The following is a 19,676-nucleotide window of genomic DNA, read 5'->3' as shown; positions in this document are numbered from 1 at the left end:
CTCAGGGTTTAAATCTCCTCAGTTTTCCTCAGTCATGTAGCAATATTTATCCCTTGTAAAGTGCTAAAGTGCAGGTGGCCTCATTTTCTAAATCCATATTAAATAACTGTACAACATAGTTTGCATTTTCCAATCAATTCTATACATAGAAATTCTCTACATAGAAATCCTGATGATTTGTGGGAACTGAGAAAGTGCAGCATGTTTGTAAATTTCAACCTGCAACATACCTTGGAACATTTTACTTAATTTCATCCTGCTGTTTCATTTAAACAGTCTGTCTTCCTTGCTATGAACATTATTAGATACGCTGCAAACTGCTGAACTGTCGAGATAGCCTCAGTGAGTAAAGCTGGACAGCTTGGGAATGGTTTGGAGTACTACCTCCTACTTCAGATACACTGCAGGAAACCCAGGACAATGAAGGGTCAGTTGTGAGAAGCGGCAGAACCCATTTGGACCAAAGGACGGGCAAAGGCACACGTAGAAATGACACACCTCTGCAGAGGGGTATTCCTGCCAATTAACCACGGTGACCAGCATGGTGTGGGGAGCAGGGTTGTGGCCACAGGCTTTTGGCTCCAAGGTTAAGCAGACAGAGGAAGAGGAATATTTGCAGCTGCCCCTTGCTATGCCTCCTGGGAGGAGGGACACAGGACTTGCTGGAGAGCCAGTCCTGACCTGGACTAACCAGGCTCCATACAGCCTTGTCTGACTGTATTTGCAAACAGAAATATCCTACAGCAGGTCATAAAATCTGGAGCCTCTAAAGGTAGGGTTGCAAATTGTGCTTCCTTGTGCTGCAAGGAATAATGTGGGACCATTGTATTATATTAAAATGTCAAGGACTTGGAAAAATCTCAGTGTGGCTACATACAATAAGGTTTCATATATTTTACCTACTTTTTCAAGTCTGTGTAACATCTTAATTTACTGCATGGAATAGAGATTCCAAGAAACTGGATAGAAGCATCAGAAAATGTTTCATATCCTGTGCAGAAAATGATTTACAAGCTCTGTTACTGACACCACCAACAGCATATACTTACATCATGAATTGACAACCCCAGCCACAGAGGATAGCCATCCTGCTTGACAATATCTTCTAGAAATAACTGTTGGGATTCACTGTGTACGCTTGCTAAATCACTGTCATTTTGTTTGCATTCTCTCAATGCCTCATACCATGTTAACTTTTTCTGAAGGATCCTGTATGTTCTGTTTCCATGTGGAATAGACTCAGGCAATGGAGGCTTGTGCTGTTGGGGTCCTAGTTCAAAGAATAAGACAACAACAAGTTCTGTGCACTTCATGTTACTAAGAACAGAGAGAAAGCACTGAAATCCATCTATAGCAATGTAATTCAAGCATTAAAGTGTTCAGTACAAGCCATTTCTGTCAAGTTATCTTTTGCTACTGTGAGCAGTTGATGGAGTACAGCAAACACATTCCTCCTGATCAGAATATTACAGCAGGGATGCACAGACTGACCATGTAACCCCAGAAGCCCATGACAGCTGTGCCATACGGTCCAGCCTTACATAACAGGTACTGCAGAACTAGGACTTAAATTATCACCTTCATGCAATACTACACATAAATCTTCTCTACTACTTACCTCTTTCGATTTTACAGGCGAGAATACTGTACACATTATAGTGATGAGCATGCCAGCTTTGAGAATAATTATAAATGTCCCAAAAACCATCAAGATTTACACCAGCAAAAAAACTATTCTTCTTTACGTTAGGTCTTCCCAGCCTCCAGTTATTGTAAGTCAGGTGAGTTTCATCATACCACTTGAGAACTTTCTCTGTGGAAAACATTGTGTATTTATTAAAATATTGGCATTACATCTACAAATACCATTTAATGTTGAATATATTAATGACATTAACAGACATTCACTTTGAAAAAATGCAGTGATACTTTAAGTTACTGTAAATCACTTCCATATAAAATGCTAAATACGTTAGCATTACTCATCCAGACTCTTTTAAGTACTGCTTTCCAAGGAAATCAAATCTAGGCTAAACAGAACATACTGGATCTAATTATCACTCAAACAGAAACCATGTCCGGTTATTTTCTTCTAGAAGATAAACACAAATATAAAGCATTATAGGTTTGCGATGAGTTTGACTTTAGTTGTATACTGAAACATGCAAGAAACATGCACTCAATGCTGCAATCGTTGTCTCTAATCCAGTTATTAAAGAAAAAAAGCTTAAATCTTACCGCTGTCATCATAAATCACACCCAGCCAGACCCACATAGCCAGACCACTGAATGAACGAAGCTGCTCAGTAACAAAGTTATTCTCTTCTTCATCTCGAACGCTCAAAACAAATGCTTCTGGATCTGTTGAATTTTTTTTTAAAAATTACTTTCTTACAAATTCACCTTTTAGTTACAAAATAAATTAAATATTTTTTGCTATTATTGTTAACAATTATCACAGATAGGCCCAGTGTGTGTAAAGGCTAGACCTTTCTAGAATAATAACTAAATGAACAGTGAAAAAACAATTTTCAAAGGTTTTGTAGATAGGGGAAAGACGCCAGCTCCAGAGATACTTGTGGGTCCTACTGTCACTACAAGTTGTATATTGTGAAAATTTTCTGCATAGAACATAAAAATATTGGCAATCTTTCATTATTTTCTCGAACTGCCTAGTAGAGTAACAGTATTAAGAAAAAGACTGAATTGAAATCAATTCATGAGAAATAAAAACATTTTCTGGAAAGATGCAAGTCTGAAGTGCTACAAGCAATCGTTTCATATAAAAGAGAAGCTGTTCCTAAGCTTACACTTCGTTCAGGATGGGTCGGAAAAGCCCACGTGCTTTTCTGAATTGGACTATTCTCAGTCTGTTTACTTTGTTCCACACAGCAAGGAGGGAAAAAAAACCCCATGAAGTAAATGTGACTGTAAAGCCAGAATGCTGCCAAGGGAATGACAATTATCCAAGCTATTTAAAATTTGCATATTATAAAGAGAAGCAAAACCAACCAACAAACACAAAACAAAACAAACACACCATCCAAACGAAACTAAAACATTCCAATTTTTGAGAGATCTCAGAATTCAGAGCCTTTTCTCTCAAACTCTCCTGCCCTTGCTCTGGCACATTTCATCAGTTGTGCAAGGACAAACAGCCTTAGGCGGTGCAGCACTAATTTCCAAATGCTACCACCTTTCTCAACATTCACTTTACTGTCACTGTAAGGTAGTGACTCAGATCTAAAACTCACCTCTCTCAAGCTGATATAAGTCCATAAATACCTGTAATATGACAAAGTACTTACTCATTTTTTTGCATAAATGATGAGCTTCCTGAGACTTCAGTTCTCTCCATCTATTTTTTGTTATCATAAAAGTGTAACAATTGTTTCTAAACGATATCCAGGGTGTATTTTTAATCTTATGTGGGCACTTAACTTGTGTTACTTGTTCTTTTTCAATCTTCTCTAAGAAAAGGAAAGATGACATTCAGAACAGCATTTATTAACACTTAACCTGACACACCACGAACAACTTTCAGGTACCACTTAAAAACATGCAAGACAAATTAAGTGCCATCCTCTAAATGTATAACATTGTTGCTTTCAGTTTCCTCACAATGGTGATTTTTTTTAAGTAACAAAACCAGCAATAAGCATTATTGAAGAATGCCTACAACTTTTCACAATTGTTACGTTATATGGGTTTAAGAATAAAATCCCTACATACAGGTTCTAAGTGTGGGCCAATAACTAGAAGCTCTGATTGCCTCTTGTATGAAGGCTGATCACCATAACAAATAAGCTACTTCATAGCTGGCAACACATCTTAGTTCTGCAGCTTTATCTAATACTTGAGGAGTGAGAAGGACCCTTCCTGCAGTTGCTTATACTGCAAGTGCAAAATAGTTAAGGATGTCATAATGCCAAGTATACACTTCACTGTGACTCAGTATGAAGAAAAATGACTTAACTGTGTCCCCCCACGAATAAAAAACAACAACAACAAAACCCCAACAAAATAAACTATAATGGTCTTATAGGGAAGAAATCTGCGATGATCTTTCAGTAAGGGCTTTTTTATTTTTCAGAAAAGGGCCATGCTACTTATTTATGCCCCCCAAAAGATGTCCTGCTATACCCCTACCTGTCTTGTGATAATTGGTATACATTTAGAAAGGTTTTGTGAACAGCAGATGGCTTTAATTTACACCTTTCAATTCCGTGTCTACCTGCTATCTTCTCTGTGTAATCATGTACCTCCTCCCTATACAGATTTTCGTGTCTGATGGGATTTCAGGAGGTCCCAATATGAAGATGTAAATAGTACAGAGGTAGCTGAATCTTCTTCCACATGCATGTGGGAGAGATTAGTATCCAACAACCTTACAGAAATAGCACTATTACAGAAATAGTGCAGAGGCACAATATGTTGGTAATATAGAGGGTACACTCTGGCCTGATGCAGCTGCACCCAATTCATTTGTAAGTAACATGGATTAAGACCAATAGGTCCATGCTCCCCTATTTGAAGCTTGTTTCTTTTATTCCTGGCATGCCTGTCTGAGGAAATTTAAGTTTAAAAAGCTGTAAGTTTCAAGTTACGATCTGCAATTATCAAATATGCTTCATAATAAAACGAAATTCAGCTTTCCTAAGTATTATGCTAGGATACATACTTTCTGAAGCGTAGCAAATAGCACCTTGATTTTCAGAGGCACAGTCAGAAGTTTTCCAGAAGCCATCGGTATCCAAAACCACACATTCTTCACTTGTTTCTTCATCATCTTCAGACCAGCGACTAAAACTAACATGTTTCCCGTCCAGCCAGCCATAATGTTTTCCACCCTAGCATTGTATAAGTGAAAGGGGTGAGCTTATGTAGTAAAAAATGTTATGTACAGAAAATGTCATTATAATATATTTACATTGGCTAGACATGTACAGTGTCTCTGGTGAGAACTGTAAGTGTTCCACTCCCCCTGTGATGTGGTCTGCTGCTGACAATGTAACAACCTTTGTTATTTTAAGTTTTGCAGTTGCAAAAATGAATTAGCTGAAGTGGATGGCAAATTATCAAATGTTGATGTTTAACTACTATGCTTATGGAGGAAGGGCTGGCAATGAGATGTCCAAATTACACCATTTGTGTTTGCAAATCAATGGTGGATATAATTATCCAATCTTGGAAAACTGATAATATCTGAGAGTAAGGCCCAGTCTCAGTTACTCCACACTGAGTTGAAAGTAATCCATTAAATACTTAACTGATTTAATAAATCAGATGCGTTCCTGCCCTGGAGGATGCAGGAGGAATAACCAAAAACCCACATACATTAAGCACGCCATCCTTTAAGAATCTTACATTTAAAAGTTTTCTTCAGGAAATCCCCCTGCTGCTTTGTAATTCAATTTATCTCGTATCTTTCTCCTGTGTCTATGATCCCAGCACTGGAGTAACAGGTTCAGTTGACCAGTTTCATTATAATTTCTTTTCATGTAGCTTTCGAATTATGCCCAAACAATCAAGTGTTGCAACAGTGAAAAACTAGTGCACGCCTGAGTTGTATGCAGCAAAATGAATCATTTGATCTTCACTTACAGATAAAGATTCAAAAGAAGAGGGAAAATAGGTTGTTCTGGTTTCCCTATCTTTACTAAGATTAAATGCCTGTTTCCTTTTAAAAATATTCTCCACAAAGTATATACCAAAATTTCTACTTTCCCCCTCCCGCCCCGACTTTGCCTAGAATACTCAGTAGCCTGCTTCTGACATAGAAAGACCATAACACCATAGATGCTGAGTGAGCACCATCAGCCTTTGTAGGTAAGGAACTTCTCAAATTTTAACCTTTTTCTTGCAATTATTTCAAGACCCATGCGCTTGACATAAAAAAAAAAAAAAACAACCAAAAAAAACCACCCTGCAAACATGCCCAAGCCATTCCATTAACAGCTGAGAAAGCTCCCAGTCCACAAGAAGATCTTCAAAAGGCCTTCTGGCTCATAAAGGCAAAGCAGTACCTCCTGTATGACTCTTCCAATGACAAAACAAACAGAAAAAAAAAAGAAAAACCCACTAACCTGTCTCAGGGATGTCTCCCTCTAATTCAGAACAGAGGCACAAATAATAGAAGGTGCAAACCTTTCTATGGGGGGTAAATTAATGCATGCAAACCTGGTAAGCACCCAAATTTTATACACAAACAAAAATAAATGGGTCTATCCAAAAGGGAGAAAAAACCTGACATTTAAAACATCTTAAACAGAAAAAGGCTCACTGAGAGAGGGAAAAAAAAGTAACAATAGAATCTAAGTTAGGTTTTAGAAATGTGGCTCCAGAACTGTTCAATGATTAATTTTGGATTTAATTAACCACTTCTAGTTTTTCCCTTTTAAAACAGATTCTGGGTTGTCTTTCTAGAGTGGTACTGTGAACAGTAGCAATGACATTAAACAGCAACACTAATTACTCATTCATTAACAAAAAAGACAAAAATGATTCAGTGATCTACATTGCTGCTACCTTACAATATACCCCTTCACCTTATAATCTTTTAAAAGAATTGTCTCAACATCATCAATCTGAACAGTGGAGTTGAATAGCTACGTAACTTGGAGAGCTGAAGATTTAGAACATCAATCTTGAGCCCCTCCAGATGGTTCTCTCTAAATGAAAAAGTTACGCCATAAACCCGTTTTTCATTGAACCTCTTTATCTCAGTTTCTATTTCGCACAAATCTAAAAACTACCTTAAGCCCAAGTCTGAGGGGAAAATATCACTTACATCTCTGCTGAAGAGTCCAATCCACAGTGGGTGATTATGAAGGGCAGCCTGAACAGCGAGGAAAGCCTGCTGGAACTGATCGGTGATGCTAACCAGCTGCATCTTGTTACTGATGCATTCAGCCATTGCATCATTCCAGGACAAATTCTTCAGAATTACCATGTATTTAACATTTTGATAGCTCAATGTTTCATTAAGGACTTGCTCTGTGTGGTCATCAGCAGCTCCTATATGTAAGAGAGAAATCCCATTATTAGGTGGTTAAACACTGGAAGATATTTTAAACTCCCAATTTCTCTGTAATAAACAGAAAAACCTGTTTGAATTTCCCCCGGGGAAAGAAAAAAAAAGGGCAAAAATATTTTCTTAGACAATACATTATGATGCTTACAGTTGAAAGCAAATATCTTTGACACTTTAAGATAGAAAATATATAAAAGAAAAAAAATTTCGGCCAATCTATTTTTATATATCTCTCTCTCAACTTAGATGCACGTTTTCATATTTTCTGTCTTCAACTAACTGTTAAATAATGTTAAGAATTCTATTTATTGAATTAAAACTACATTCTATAAATTTAGTTAAATACAAGAATGGGAGAGAGCAACTGCTCTCTGCTGCCACATAGCAAGAGCTAAACTTGACTCATTTGTCTCTGTGGAACCTGTGGATTTATGCTTATGCGAATCTAATGGGCCACAAAACTTGTCTCTGCAGATCTCACAGTGCATAGCAGAGTCCCAGAACTCCTTACTGCCATCCATGGGTACAGTGGGGACTGATTTTGCCTCCACATGTGCTTAACTAATGGCAGAAAATCCACCTTGCACAGGGAGAGGTATAATTCATTATTTGTGCTCTAAGCACTGAGCATTATCACAGTTACCAGCACCACGCCAAAGGCGTACAGCTCAGTGATGCACAGCAACTGCAGCTAGTAAAAGATGCAAACCTTCCCATGGGGGGTAAATTTAAGCATGCAAACCTGGTAAGCACCCAAATTTTATACACAACCAAAAATAAATGGGTCTATCCAAAAGGGAGAAAAAACCTGACATTTAAAACATCTTAAACAGAAAAAGGCTCACTGAGAGAGGGAAAAAAAAAATTAAAAATCACTCTAGAAATAACGGGATATAAATGGCTGATCCATAGGCTGACAGGGTTTTCCGAAATACAAGACGACAGAAATATAATACTAATCTGACATTTACATGCAACTTACAGCTTTTAATAGATCAGAAAAGTAACAAGACTGAAACAGATTGTTTGAAGTAGTTTGTGTCTGCTGCCAAGTGGTTTCACTTAGTAAACAGCTACACAAAAGAACCTGGGAACTAAGGGTGCCATTACACATCAAGGGTACCAAATTGGAAACAAGGTAGTACAGGAAGTGTCCATTTCTGAAAGAAGTAGTTGCTTGATGATTAACGTCTCGAGATGTTCTGCAAATCACAATCATGCCAAGATTTCCAAGGAACCTGAATCACCTTTTTCCCTAGGACAAAGCCCTAGGTGACCTGGACTCTCTCACAGCTGCCTCTGCAGCCTGCTGAGGTTCCTTCCAACGTGAATTACCCTTAGATGGCCCACACAGTAATGATATAGGACTAGAACGTACCAGGACACATCCTCTGGCAGTCCAAAAACCTTTCTCATTACACCTTCCACAGCTGTGGCTGGGAAGAAGTGCTAGTATTTCAGTCATCCCAAACCAGTAATATATTGATCTACATAGATATACTGTCAACCTACTACTAATAAAAATCCCCTTTTTGAATTTTTATGACATGTCTTCCATCCAGACTTCTAATCTGGGAACTTGGAATTTCTGACGTATTTGGCACTAAAATAAAGATTTTTGTTGTGTGTGTTAAACAGAGGCAGGGAGGGAATCTCTTTGCCTATTTGAGCAAGAAGAAAGTTGGCATATTGTTGGATGTTTTGCACACCTGCCTCTTTTTTTTTTTTTTTTTTAGAAGATAGCATGTTAGTTACTTAAAAGGACTATTTATATAGAGGAACATACCAGAAATGGGTATGCTGAACATTAGCCCAGAGCAGTTATTAAATACATACAACAACTATAAATGTTTGATCCAATTCCAGTAACTGGTGTCAACCAACCCACATGTCTACATCAGAATATTACTTCTAGTTCAGATTAAGAAAACCCACTCATGCCAGTGCATCTGTATGGAGCCAGGGAAAGCTGCAGCACTCCACATTATCACTCTCCATTGTATGCCCTCGAGGCTTGCTCTGGGGAGACCAATGTCAATGTTAGGAGTACGTGATACCTCACACTCTGATAGTGCTAAAAACCACAGGATATGTTTAAGAAGGATGGAAATGTTGTGAGATTGCTTCCCAGGGCTTCTAATTTCCACCATTCGAAAGACAAAGAAGGAGTCAATTATTCCACTCCTTGATGTACATGACATCTGTACCCAAAGAACATCAAAGCCCCATCTGCTAAAGCATGGTTCCATTGAAACCACACAGAGTCTCTCAGGAAAAGATTCCCTCTGAAAAACAAAAGGGAAAATTCTGAACAACTGGCAAAAATTGTCCCAGATCATGTTCCACACTCTGCTTTTCCAAAATTTACCTGCTCAGTCTCTATGAGAATCTTGCTCTTCGAATGCAACAATTTACATGCTTTAAAAGGTCTCCTGGCACACACATCTTAACTGCAAACTCTGGCTGTAATTTATTTTGAGTCTTCATACTTGCCTGTAGGTCGCTGGCATATACCCAAGAAGTGCCTGTCAGCACAAGCAGTGAAATTCCATGTTCCAACATACTGTGATTTGGGATCATTGAGGATTACACCACACTGATTGTTAAATTCTTCATCAAAAAGCTGAAAACCAGAAATATGCTTATCAGACTCAAATAAGGCATAAACATACTTGTGTAGAGAAGGAGAAGTAAAATAAGGCCAGTAGAACCCAAGCTGTCTGAACTTGTTTAAGAAGTTTCAAAGGAGTGGTGCAATACAGCTTACCCATTAAACAAACACTACCAGGTGTCCAGACTAAAAAAGAATTCATAAGTTAAATACAGGGAAGAATATTAAATGAAATTATTTAATGCTTAAAATAAATCTTGTTTGTGGGTGTGATTTGATTACATTTATTATGCTTCACCTTGGGTAGAGCAGTGAGCAAAATACCAATATAGAGTGGTTTACAGACACATTCTAAGTGTAACTGAACCAAGTATTATTGATGACATCTTTTTGATGACTGTTTTCTGTAGTCTTTCAATTGCAAATAAAAGTTCCAGAAGAGTCATTAAATAGTTGTTTCAGCTTTTTTATTTCATCCTTTGGTATTTCATAACTCAGTTCAGATGTTATCATCCAAACAAAGGTAACCAGAACTCCATTACTGTCAGTCACCTTGTTTACCACTTAAAAACTGGGGGATATGATCTGTTACATATTCTTTGGCTCTTTTTTTTTCTTTTTTTAAATACAGGCAATATTCCAAATTCAATTACTCAATGGTCAAGAGAAGTTAAAAGTCAGAACTTACATCCAGTGGAATTTTCCTTAATCTTCCTGTCAGTAGTGGGTGAAAGTTACTATACAAGAGTCTACTCTCATCTATCCATTTGTTTTCCCTTGTGCTGAACAGAAACTGCAAACCAATCCAAATATCTTTTGGCATACCAGGAAGCAAGGATGTTATATAATCTGTTGGGCAGAACAGTAGATGTACATATTGTGGTTCAGACAACAACAGTAAAAATCTGAAAAAACACTTCACATAACTGAGATAATGCACCCCTCATTTGTATTAACTGTATTTTCCCAGCCCTTTATGACTGCCAAATGCTCATCATCCTTTCTTTCCATAAGATAACACCTTTCACGTTGATTTTATTTGAAAGGAGCAGACTGTCGGTATTTGTCCTCCAAATTCTCAGCTGAGCAGCAGGTAATGGATTTAACCTGTTTCTGTGCCCCCTACTTTGTATTCTTGCACCTACATCCAAATTGCAAAAGCTGTTTTTCTACAGGTCTGCGAGATCTTTTATTGTCTCTCTGCAGAGATAATTGAAGAGGGCCCTCCTGCCCTCTTGGAATTGATGGACAAGTCTTATCTCCCATCTTCCTCTCCTACTGCTGTATACCATACATCAGAACTGTTCCTTAGATCCTGGCAGAGTTTGCCAGAGGAAGCAGGACAGGACAAAGAAAGTCAGGTTTAGTTGGAAAAAAATTCAGCCAGGAAAACCAGGAATCGGACCCCTCTTGGAGAGCATTCTGGCACAAAACAATGGGCTTCAGTCACCCCCCAGGCACCAAAGGCATTCACTGAGCTTGTCTAGATGAGGAAGACAAATTAAAGCTATGTCATTAGCAACTGCTGACTCGTCTTAACTATTGGCCACATGCCAAACTAGCCTCAGCTTATTTTCTGAGTTAGACAAAGTCATTGAAGATTTACATGTCAGAGCTAACCAGCTTCCTAATGCCACTGGGAAGTGCAGAAGCAGCCTACAGAAAGAGGCATGCTTCTTTAAGAGGACTGCCTTCTCTCCATATAGGTGGCCTCCACTACAGGGGAGAAAGAAAAACAAACAAGAAACAATAACAAAGACTTCCAAATGCAGCAAACCAGACAAAAGATCATGCTAAATAACATTTCAGAATGGCTATGCTTTTGCAGTCTTAAAAGCATCCAAAACCACGCAAGGCTCAGACATGTAACCTGTAACCCTATTCCTCCCAAATAACAGCAGTAAAAAAAAATTACCATTCAGCTGCTGCCTGCAGGTACACTAGTGGCCTCCCTAGTCCACTTTCCATATTCTATTTGGCAAGAGGTTATTTGCTTATAAAGAAAATATGCACTGTGCACATTGCAGAATTCCTCTGAGCTACTTCAGATATAGCTGCAGAGACCTGTGTTTGCCATCTCATCCCCATGCAGACAGCTGAGCTTGTCTTGGAAGCAGCTCCTCGGGTGGTTTTCACAGTGCAAAGTCTACAGTCTCAGTTATGTTTTAATTTGCAAGGCAAAACATGGGAATTCTTCATTCAGTGGTGACCCTTCTATTCTCAACCCTTAATGCAAGGTTTTACAATTTTTTTCTTCTTATAGTAGGTTGAGATCATACAGAGAAGCTGCTCTTCAAACTGCCTCAAATGTTTGCTGGCTGCATTTCCATGTTATGTTTCGAGTGATGTAAACGATAGACAACACATTTTTAACTGGTCTTGGATTTTTAGAATGCTCCCAGTATGCCTGTAGAATCATAAAATCATTTCGGTTGGAAGAGAACCTCAGGATCATCGAGTCCAACCATAACCTAATCTAACTCTAGCACTAAACCATATCCCTAAGAACCTTGTCTAAATGCCTTTTAAATACCTCCAGGCATGGTGACTCCACCACTTCCCTGGGCAGCCTGTTCCAGTGCCTGACAACTCTTTCTGTGAAGAATTTTTTCCTAATATCCAATCTAAACCTCCCCTGGTGCAACTTGAAGCCATTTCCTCTTGTCCTACTTGCTACTTGGGAGAAGAGACCAACACCCTCCGTGCTACAACCTCCTTCCAGGTAGTTGTAGACAGCAACAAGGTCTTCCCTCAGCCTCCTTTTCTCCAGGCTGAACAGCCCCAGCTCCCTCAGCCGCTCCTCATCAGACTTGTGCTCCAAACGCCTCACCAGCTTCGTCACCCTCCTCTGCACTCTCTCCAGCACCTCAGTGTCTTTCCCGTAGTGAGGGGCCCAAAACTGAACACAGTATTCAAGGTGGGGCCTCACCAGTGCCGAGTACAGTGGCACAATCACTTCTCTAGTCCTGTTGGCCACACTATTCCCGATACAAGCCAGGATGCTGTTGGCCTTTTTGGCCACCTGGGCACACTCCTGGCTCATGTTCAGCTGGCTGTCAACCAACACCCCAGATCCCTCTCTGCCAGGCAGCTTTCCAGCCACTCTTCCCCGAGCCTGTAGCGCTGCCTGAGGTTGTTATGACCCAAGTGCAAGACCCAGCACTTGGTCTTGTTAAACCTCATACAATTGGCTTCAGTCCAACAATCCAGCCGGTCCAGATCCCTCTGTATGGTCATCCTACCCTCCAGTAGATCAACACTCTCACCCAATTTTGTGTCATCTGCAAACTTACTAAGGGTGCACTCAATCCCTGCAACCAGATCATTGATACAGAGATTAAACAGAACTGGCCCCAATAATGAGCTCTGTGGAACACCAGTCGTGACCGGGAGCCAACTGGATTTGACTCCATCCACCACAATTCTTTGGGCCCGGCCATCCAGCCAGTTCTTTATCCACCGCAGAGTACACCCATCCAGGCCACGAGCTGCCAGCTTCTCCAGGAGAATGCTGTGGGATATGGTGTCAAAGGCCTTACTGAAGTCTAAGCACACAACATCCACAGACTTTCCCTCATCTCCTAGGTGGGTCACCTTGTTATAGAAGGAGATCAGGTTTGTCAAACAGGACCTGCCTTTCATAAACCCACGTTGACTGGGCCTGATCACATGGCTGTCTTGTATGTACTGTGTGATGTCACTCAGGATGATCTGTTCCACGACCTTCCCCAGCACTGAGATCAGACTGACAGGCTTGTAGTTCCCCAGATCCTCCTCCTGGCCCTTCGTGTAGATGGGCATCACGTTAGCCAGCTTCCAGTCAACTGGGACCTCCCCAGTTAGCCAAGATTGCTGGTAAATAATGGAAAATGGCTTAGCGATCACCTCTGCCAGCCCCCTCAGCACCCTTGGATGTATGCCACCTGGCCCCATAGACTTGTGGGTGTCCAAGGGTGTAACAGGCCACTAAGCATTTCCCCTTAGATTATTGGGGCTTCATTCTGCTCCCCATCCCTGTCTTCTGGCTCAGGGAGCTGGGTGCCCCCTAACCCCCTGGGCTAGATAACCAAGTGATTTTATGATCAAGTTCTTAAGCAGAACTACACCGAATTTGAAAGAGAAGCTGCATACTAAAAGTGTCCCCAGTTCACCATCGTACCTTGCTCAGCTTGATTTGAGATAGATGGAAGAGAGCCTCCAAAAGTTACACACTTTTCATTAGCTGCATTAAATGTTAAATATTCAGGTTTCATCTTTAGAAAACACTGCAAAATAAACATAATGAAACTGATTTTCATCATACCATTGCTTCCTAAGAAATAGCTCATAAGAAAGGGTTCTTAAACCAGCCTTAAAAACTCACTTATTTCCTGCAATGAAATATAATTCTTTTTCTCAGCAAGCAAGGGAACTGATACTAGCTGTATGCATTTCTTATTAGATTCAACAGAATAGCTAAATATAAAATGATGAATAATCCCACTGAATAACTGCTCATTCACCGAGGATTAGAATTCAGTAATTTTGAATTGGCTACATCAGGATCACGTACTGTTTTAAGAATGAGAATTCACACACGAACTCTAAAGTCAGATAGGATTGGGCCAGGAACCTGTATTGTAACACATTACCTTCTCAGAGAAACTACATAGGAACTCAAAACCTATATTCTGCAATGATGTGAAGTAAATTTGCAAACCTTGGCACCATGTAATGTGCAGATTTGATGCACACTCCTTATGTACAGAATAATGGCAGGCCAAACAACAGGAATCTGCCTCACTAAGACTAGATGACTGCCTTAAAACATAGTACTGAAATATACTATACTATGGCTTCTGACCTCTGTTGGTTCATTCTTAAAAGCTGCTTCTAATTCTTAAGTGAGTTAAGTCCTTAAGGCACCTTTGGAAGCAGAGTGTCTGCCAGCTTGCTGCCTGCCTCTGATCACTCAGTGAGAGAATCAAGATGCTTCTGCCACAGAAACCTCATCCCCTCCTTTTCTAATCCTCCTCTTCCTTCAAAGCAGAGCCCAAGATTAGACAATACAACCAATGTTCTTGGACCTAAACACGTGGTGATGGGCAAGCAAAAAACTGAAAATTACTGCTTTGAAATGGAGAAACCATCAAACCTCAATAAGTGACAGAGAAGTGGGAGAGATTATTTTAACCACTGCATATAGTTTTCAAAAGCCACTTCCCAGTTCATTCCTGAACACCAGCACTACTTCCTCACCTCTTTCAGGAGGGCACTCCAGCTTACTGGACTATGAAAAATAGGTAAGAATGATTGATTTGTATTATTAATATCTCTGTACCTTGTTTCGGAACTGCTGCCAACCTTTAGGGCAACCTCCTCTGACTGGGCGGTAACTGGGATCGTGTTTCTCTAGCAAGGAGGCATTATTTTTTTCACAGATGAAGGGCAGTTTCACGTTACAGTTAACTGGGTAATCTGCAGAAACAGAAGTTTTAAAAAACAGTTATGGTAACGCCTATCATGCCCCAATTGCCATCCATACTTAACGACATGACAAATATCAATCTGAAGTCCTTTTCAGGGCAACCTCAGTGAAGTACTATGCAATCTAAAGCATTAAAAGTAACAGTGGAGCAAAAGACAAACATAAATTATTCATATCAGACAGTAATATAATATTCCTAAAGATACAGAGTCTGATCCCTTACTTGCAGTAGTAACATTCATATAGGCAGAGATAACTTCAAACAGAAAAATCATGACATTAGAATTTGTGTGTGAGGACTAATTTAATATTCTGGCATACAGGGTGTGTGACCTAAAGGTCATTAAAGCCAAACGGAATCCTTTAACATCTATATGGAGGGCATCTGGCCTGTACTGCTTTACATGACTCCTACAGTAACTGGACCGGCTTCCTAGTCAAGAGCAATTTTTAGCTAATAGGGAGGAAAACAGGAGAGCAGCATACAATAAAATAATGGGGAAAATGTGCTTTAAAGTGGAAATGGTAGTAGACAGGAGGAACAATTTGTTCTCTAGGGGTTATACATTTTTCTCAATATAAAACAATGTTGAAAAAAGGAAATAAGCTTCAAGTACCACCAGGTGGCATTTCCATTACTTTGTGTACCTCTTCCAGTATGACTCCACTAGTCAATGAAATCTGTATCTCCAGATGCATACACAGTTGCAAGTGTTCAGTCAAGCTCCTCTAACTAAGACAACTCTAAGACTTAATTTCCAGAGCTCAGAGTACATAGTGTAAACACAAAAAGGTAACCATCAAAACTAAATTTCACCTAATTAACTTCTGTTGCAAAAAGGAGTGACAATCAATCATAAAAAAATGTCACTTGAATTCAGGTTTGTCTCTGGTCATCAAGAAATACTATCGTGGCTTCTAGAATAAGGAAGAAATAAATGATTCAAAATTCAATCGGATTATCATGAAGAAGTCATTCACTCCTAATTCAAGATAAATACGCGTTCAATATAAGAGTAAGAGTTTGGGCAGAACAGTAAATACCTTTTTTTTTTTTTTTAATTATAATAATGTCAGAGAGGGGTGAAAAAATAAAAAGAACCTTACCTCTATACCAGTTCTTTCTAGAAACATACCAGCAATCCCTCAGGAATCGATCATTAAAGCGTGGAAATAACTGTAAACTGGATACAAACATTTCAGAGTCAATCTCCAAGCCAATGTGATCTTCAAGGGGAAACTCTGATAGCAACAGAGCTAGTGCAAGCAAAAATTTGGGCTGGTAACTGTCTGTAGGAGATGTCCTACAACCCTAGAAAGGACAGAGTGGGGGGAAAACTAGACTAGGAACAAATATGTGGTAGGTTCCATAGTTATGTACCATGCCCAAATTATTTTGTTGAGGAGATGTGCAGAATGAGAGTAGGAGGTTATTATATTTATCACCACACTGCAATTGCTGGCACATTGTCAGGACAAGTGAGGAGAATGGGCAATAGCCCTGTTTTAATTTCATAGTAGTATATTGCTATAGTATTTTGGCAAGTGAAGCTTTTTCCTTGTAAGAAGCCCATGATCCTTCGCCGCAGCCATGAACGGCACAATGCAAGGTTTGCTGTGAGTCATCTCAGCTCTACAGGGCTCTACTATAAGCCCTCCTGGCATTAAGAGTGATGCCTTAAACCAGTTTCACATTCCCTGCTCTCAGGTGTTTCTCAGATGTCCTCAGAGCCAACAGACAAGTTTTTTTCAGGTTTTTGTTGTTGTTATTGTTGTTTTGTTTTACAGTTCCCCTGTCATGAACAGAACACAGAAGTGGTCTTAAAAAATAATTTTAAAAAAAAGTATTTTAAAGATCAATGGGATACATCAGCTATTAGGACCACAGATTTCAAGGATTCACATGACAACACTAAGATGTCAAAGCCCGACAACCTGAGATCTAGAGGCTCAAATAGACAGATAAATTATGAATTCAGTTATTTCTAAGTTATTATTAAATTTTTGATGATAACCCTTCTAATGGGAATAGAACTCAGAATTTGGCAGCTAATCAGATTTTTCAACAATATTTTGAAATATACCCACTTTCTAATCGTAAACATATACTGTCTTAGCCACTATTTGCACGGTTCTACTCTCTCTGGTTTAGGTACTCCATGGTCAAAGTTTTGCATGGCAAGAATAGGTCCGGGTACATGCAAACAAAAGCAGAGAACAGAGATCACTGAATAATGCTGTATTATTTTCTAGCTTAGTTCAAATTATTTCATCTTACTTCTTTGGGATGATACAGAAGAAGTAGCCTTTTACAAATCTGGGGATAAAATATTTTCCTTTGGAAACTATTCTAGTTAACTATATTCCTAAAAAGCACATCAAAAAAAGCTTACAATAAAGCATTCCATAATTACTCTACATACGGTGAATGATAGCTGTAGCCGTAATCAACAAACTTCAGCCACCACTTCTGTTCGCTGTTTGATAACTGTGGAAACAAAGAACAAAAACCCCAGTATTTTACGACCCATAGAGAAAGAGCTCCAGAATCTACCAAGGGTAAATCAATGACAAAATCAATTTTGATTCAAAATGTTTCAACACATGCAGGAATTACTATTCCTCAGCAATAGGAAAGGATACGGTTCAAGACTCGTGCTAAGTAGATGAAACCCTGCACCTACTAGAAGAAGCAGCTCACATTTTCCAGTGTGCTGCACAAAGCTACAGGAAATCTTGCAACACTGTCTTAGTGCGTGGTAGATACAACACTCTCACAAAATTCATAGCAGGAACTCTACCAGAAACCCAGGACACAGCTGCAAGCTGCCTATAGCTGATGTGGCTCCACAGGACCGACCTTCCTCAGAATAATCCTGTTCTTCCAGCAGAGAGCCTAACAACGAATAGTTGATGAAAAGGTCAGAGATTTAGCAGGCCAAATCCTCCGCCTCTCCTGCCTTGGAATTTCTCCTTCCAAGTAGCTTGTCAGGAGAAATTTCATGAAGAGAGCTTGCAAGCTGCTAATTTCAGAAAGTTTTATTGTCTCACAAGCAGTAGCACTGAAGAAAGGCAGTAACAGAGGTGCTGAAACTTGAAATGCTTTAGTAAGATTCCTTAAATGAGCATATTTTCATAATATGAACACCACAAGCCCCTGTCAGTGAAGGCTATCAGACCATCATGCATTTCTTTTCAAATTCTCTCATCAGGTGAAAAATGATGTGCTGTCCCACGCGCAAACCAAGAACTGGCACAACTGTTAGTGAAGTATTTGCAGACAATGGCATGCTTACGTGATGGTCCTATTATGACACTCTCTACATTTGGAAGAGTTGCTGGGTTTTTTGCTTGTTTTTGTTTTGTGGCTGTGTTGTTGCTTTTCATGTTGTTAAGACTACTTCTAAATTTAGAAGTTCTTTTACAAGACTGACATTAAAATAATGCTCTTTCAACTCATCATTTCCTTTTAAATACAATTTAAAACTATTAAGGCCAACAGGAATAAGAAAGAAATTAAGGATTAACATTTTCTTATATTGGGAAAACCGGCAAGAAAACTTCCCTACAGCGGAATGTACCCGTTAAACAGATTACACCTCCTTACCTTTTCTATTTGAGATAGTATTGTCCTGAGTTTGAGGTAAGACTCCACAGAGGCTAAATCACTATCATTTTTTTGACAGTAGAAAATAGCTTCCTGGAAGCTTAGATTTTTATCTGGTACAAACCACAGCTCTGCTCCATCAACAATGAGTGGGGCTCCATGAATTCCAATTTCATCTATGCAGAAGAAACACCACACGCATAAGAAATCAATTCCGAAAAATACATCCTTTCTTTTTCTGAATGTAATAAGAAATTTCAGTTTGACACAGGGAAGAGCCAACACTCCTTCTTGCCTTCTGAGCTCTCTCAGAATCAAATTCTATCAGTCATGACCTTTGCTGGTATCAAACAGCTATTACAGTAAGTAATATAACAAAACTAATAAAAGACATAGAGTATTAACAACTGTATACACATAGCAGAAGAATATGCAAAAAGCCCATTTACCTGGTATATACCACTCAGGTGTCTTTGGAGTGCTACCTGTCCAGAGGAAAAAAAGGAACAGTCACTTCAAGTTCACCTTCTAACAAGACTCTGGTCACCAATAATGGAAGTGATGTATTGCACTCATGCTTCTCAGTATGCATGATGGAAAAAATAAAAAAAGAAGGAAATCACACACAAGTTTAATAGTATGAAATAAGCTGACATAAAACTAATGGGAGTTTTGCATACCTCAGTCTTAAACATCTGTTTTGTTTGTTTTTTCTCCCAAGAAGAACACAAGCAAAGTAGTATATCTACCCCTCTCTCTCCACAAGAAAGTTTCATCCTCAAAAACCCTTTTAATGAACAACCAAAACATAAAAGTCTACTGGATTACAACACTTTTCATACTGCATGGAAACTCCTGAATCTGTGCAGATACACCATGCCATTCTTTTGTATTCCCACTCCTGTATCACTGCCATGAGGAGCTAGCACACCAGTTTTACCAGAAGGTAGCTAAGGCT

At 39.2% G+C, this 19,676-nt stretch overlaps 1 protein-coding gene across 1 annotated transcript in view; it reads right to left on the bottom strand.

The window, feature by feature from the left end:
- The window catches only part of LY75 (lymphocyte antigen 75), a 50,629-nt gene that overhangs the window by 8,968 nt on the left and 21,985 nt on the right, over positions 1-19,676 (bottom strand). Inside the window, exons 17-30 of the mRNA XM_065637519.1 lie at positions 19,168-19,203; positions 18,719-18,894; positions 17,535-17,599; positions 16,219-16,295; positions 14,965-15,101; positions 13,804-13,909; positions 10,333-10,493; positions 9,527-9,656; positions 6,791-7,017; positions 4,682-4,850; positions 3,309-3,470; positions 2,239-2,361; positions 1,619-1,813; positions 1,050-1,270 (exon numbers count right to left, since the gene is read on the bottom strand). Coding sequence (XP_065493591.1) covers positions 1,050-1,270; positions 1,619-1,813; positions 2,239-2,361; positions 3,309-3,470; positions 4,682-4,850; positions 6,791-7,017; positions 9,527-9,656; positions 10,333-10,493; positions 13,804-13,909; positions 14,965-15,101; positions 16,219-16,295; positions 17,535-17,599; positions 18,719-18,894; positions 19,168-19,203 — 1,985 coding nt within the window. The remainder of the gene's footprint in view (positions 1-1,049; positions 1,271-1,618; positions 1,814-2,238; positions 2,362-3,308; positions 3,471-4,681; positions 4,851-6,790; positions 7,018-9,526; positions 9,657-10,332; positions 10,494-13,803; positions 13,910-14,964; positions 15,102-16,218; positions 16,296-17,534; positions 17,600-18,718; positions 18,895-19,167; positions 19,204-19,676) is intronic.

The sequence above is a fragment of the Caloenas nicobarica genome, chromosome 6, assembly GCF_036013445.1.
Source record: "Caloenas nicobarica isolate bCalNic1 chromosome 6, bCalNic1.hap1, whole genome shotgun sequence".
NCBI classification, from domain to species: domain Eukaryota; kingdom Metazoa; phylum Chordata; class Aves; order Columbiformes; family Columbidae; genus Caloenas; species Caloenas nicobarica.
The sequence above is the reverse complement of the archived record's forward strand: the minus strand, read 5'-3'. Positions and strand labels throughout refer to the sequence as shown.